The 4,010-nt window shown below is 24.5% G+C and overlaps 1 protein-coding gene across 1 annotated transcript; it reads right to left on the bottom strand.

Moving 5' to 3' along the window:
- Positions 1-1,463: 1,463 nt before the first annotated feature.
- On the bottom strand, positions 1,464-2,051 carry LOC111241450. The gene is made up of 2 exons (XM_022779502.1): positions 2,027-2,051; positions 1,464-1,847 (listed from the first exon to the last, which is right to left on the bottom strand). Exons 1-2 carry the CDS (start codon positions 2,038-2,040, stop codon positions 1,496-1,498), a joined length of 366 nt encoding a protein of 121 aa, XP_022635223.1. The 5' UTR covers positions 2,041-2,051; the 3' UTR covers positions 1,464-1,495.
- Positions 2,052-4,010: the final 1,959 nt, after the last annotated feature.

Here is a 4,010-nt window from a genome sequence, read left to right as displayed (position 1 = left end):
ATTGGTCCTCAGTTTAGTATTCGTTTTTAAAAGTATATATATTGGGTTTGTTTTTAAAAGTATATATATTGGGTTCCCATGTTTTGCAATTTGTGTTAATTTAGTCCCTTTGAACCATCAATTTGGTTTGAAAATTGCAAGTGGACAAGTCATTTTGAGTTGGCATGTTTATTAACTGTTTGAACTTTTGGACACCTTCCAATTGTTGTTACAAACTTGTTTGAAGTGTCATTAATTCATTAAATTAACACAAATTGCAAAACATGGAGACCTAATGTATACATTTTTAAAAACGGATACTAAACTGAAAATTCTCTCCTAATATAGGAACCAATTAATAATTTAAGCCATATATATATATATATATATATATATATATATATATATATATATATATATATATATATATATATATATATATATATATATAACATTACTTTTTAGGATGTATAGCATTGAGTTTGAGTTTGGTGTCGTATCTATGTTTTCAAAATACATTAATTAATTTTGATATATTGATATATTAACATTTTTAATATAGTTTAAAATATAAAAGTCAGTCTATTTTAAAATTAAAAAAAAACATAAAAAAATCAAGAAGATAATCTAAATTCGTATTATTACATACTTTTAAAACATCTAAAGCAGTTATACCCTAAACTCTAATTTGTATATAGATTAGGATTTAGAGTTTAGGATTTAAATGTTTTATTATATCTTCAAAATTTAAAACATTTAAACCCTAAACCGTAATCTATATACAAATTAATTCCGACCGTAAATTTAACTTTTAAATACACGCGGTAAGAAAATTAATTTTTTCTAGAATTTATGAATAAAAAAATTAAATATATTTTAGTAAGTAAAATTAAGTGTGAAATTAAAATTTAACTTTATTCTAAATTTTAATATATTTTAACATAATAAAGTTAATTTCCTTCTTTTATATGTTAATAGATGTTTTAAGTTGAAGTTGATATTTGTCGAATAATTTAAATAACTTAAATATTAATTTGAAATATCATTTAATATTTAAAAAATTATATAATTAAGTTAAAAAATTATATTTATTTATTTTTAATATTTGAAAACTAAAATATAACAAAAGATAAATTTCAACTTTACTCGTCTATACAAAAAAAATTCAATCTAACGTTTTTTTTTTTTTCTAATGAGACATTATTTAGATGACTAATAAAAGTATAAATAGATGTAAGGATAAATTACTGCAACAATTAAACTATCCACTGATTAGTAAGAAAGTATCAAAGTACATATTCTTTCAACTCAAGAATCTAAAACAGAGAAAACCATAACTGGAATTAAACAAGACATAATATTACAACAACGTTTAAGTTTGAAAATCAATTAATTACAAAATTTAGGACACGAATTTTAACTTTAGAAACATATTTAACTGTTAAAACAATGATATAAGAAAGTTTGAACAGAGTCTGACAGGGTACTCTGTTTTTGTCTAGAGAAGCAACAAACATCATGAGCTTCTTCGAGGAACAACATACATATAAACAACCAATGTCAAAATTACAACCCACAGAACCAAAGTGATAATAGCAACAACTAATGAGAAGAAACTCAGAAGCAGAGATGAAGCAGCACCTCCCACCATAAACATGCCACAAGTTATGATTGGAAGAAGGCTTCTATTGTGCGTCTGAAGTATTGTCCCAGCAATGACCAAGAAGGAGTATAGAACACCGATCCAAACCAGAAGCATCATCTCCTTGTGATGTTTGATGAACATGTCAAGTTTTGTTGCTGCAATAAGGGCAAACAGCAGTGTCGAGAACTTGTTAAGGTTCTCCGACAACTCTTTGAATAGATTCCTAACAACATTCATTGAGAAAACACAAAAGGGTTATACAAATGTAAGAGAATCAAGTTATGCAGTTCTGCAAGCTTTATATTTTCTGCAATTCAACACTGAAAACAGAGATAGTCTTATGATGATTAATGATTAGAAGCATCTTCAAACAGAGTAAACAATGATGATAATTATACTAACCTCAACGAAGACATATCTTTCTTCTTTCTTTCTCTCAATGTGGTAAGCCACTGATGGGTATGGGGTATTTATAATGTGGTGGAGTTTTTAGTTTTAAACTTGAAAAATTAATATATTTTTTTTTATTTTAAATTTTGTTATATTTTTATTTTTAAACCTAATAAATAATATAAGTTTTTTAATATAAATTATATTTGAGATTAATATTTGAATTAAAACATGTTAAATAATATAAACAGCTTCAACATTAATTTAAAACTATTTAATATATAAAATAAATTCATGTAATTATGTAAAAAATTATATTTATTATTTTTTAGAATTTAAAGAATAATTATATAAGACTTTGACATATAAATAAATATTAATTTTATGCTTAAGTTGAAGAAATAAAAATATATTCAACTTTAAAAGATTTCTGAATGATAAAATTTTTTTAATTTTTTTTATATATGTAAAAAAAAAAATTGAGGTAGAAGAAAGCCCCTGAAGGAAGCATTGTCAAAGACTTGAGAAACTGAAAGTACTAAACGTTTTAAACGTATTATAGGCCACCTCAAGAGAGAGAAGGAGAAAGAAAACAACAAAGCATCATTAATTCATTACAGATCTTTCTAAGAAACTCTCCTGTTCATGTTAAACCCATCTCACAAATTTGCATTCACTCCACCTTATTTTGTTTGAATTAATAGGTTAATAGAATATATTAACCATTTTAAAATTTTAAAATTTAAATATATATTTTGAAAATCTACATTATGTTAATAAAATTAGTTTTTATTTGAATTATAATAATTTGATACATAAATCATGATATATGTTTTAATAACATTTTTTAATTTTTAAGATATAATTATTAAAGTCAGATTTTTTTTCTAAGCCTATGAATCTGCTTAATTTAAATCCATTTAAGTTATAGCTGTAAAAATTATGTAATTTTATCTGAGATATTATTATTTATTTATTTTTTACTTAACTTCTTTTTTAAACTTTTTAAACAAATCCGAGTTAAATTTAGGGCGAAGGAATTGAAAGAAAAGAAATGTTGTTATTATATTTTTGGATGATAGGAAATGAAGAACAAGAGTGAGAATATTGAAAGGATATTTAAAAAATAAATAGGAGGTATACTATTAGTAATTATAAATAAAAACTGTCTAATTTCATTAGGTCATAGTTATTATACATCCCAAAAAAAATTGATACTCGAGTCGAATTAATACTGATTTTTTTAAATACTATACCAATAAACTATTGAATGTTCTTTAGTATTAGTTAAAAATTTCAATGTAACTTACAACTTTTAGGTTTTGCTAATTTTTTTTTTCTTTAAATTAGTTGCACTCGTATGTTTATATTTTGAAGGTTAAAACTATTGGATGGTCCTTATTTTGTATAATAATCTTAATTCAGTCTTCTCATTTCATGTTGTGTCAATTAAGTCCTCAATTTTAAAAATATGTAACAAATAAACCATTTTCGTTAAATAATAAGAAATGACATCAAAACATATTGAAGTGTAATGTTTAGGGAAGAACATATCATTGTTGAAAAAAAAGAAAAGGAAGATGAAGTTACTTTAGAATAAGTTAAAGGAGGTTTAAGTAAGTGAATAGTGGGACATGTTTTGTTATTCATTTCTGTTCAACTTTCTCACGAGAAAGAGAAAAATGGACTTTGCTTCAGAAAAATTGGGTTACTAAATAGCAAAAGTTGGAAGCATTGTGAGACGGAGAAGAAGGTGGTTTCATACAACCGAGAAACGAAAAATGGGAAATGCGAGTTTTCTTTGTGTTAGTCTTATGTCCGATTGATCTTCAAATCCCTTTCACAATGTGTTCATCTTCTTTGCAAATCCATCTTTCAAAATCCTAAATCCCTTTTCGATATCCCTTTTTCGAAATCTCAAATTTGCAGTTTCGATTCTTGTACAAATATGTTGGTCTTTTGTTCAGTTGATCTTCAAAAAAATCTCTTTCACGTA

This window comes from Vigna radiata, chromosome 4 (genome assembly GCF_000741045.1).
Source record: "Vigna radiata var. radiata cultivar VC1973A chromosome 4, Vradiata_ver6, whole genome shotgun sequence".
NCBI lineage: Eukaryota > Viridiplantae > Streptophyta > Magnoliopsida > Fabales > Fabaceae > Vigna > Vigna radiata.
This window is presented reverse-complemented; position numbering and strand designations above follow the sequence as displayed.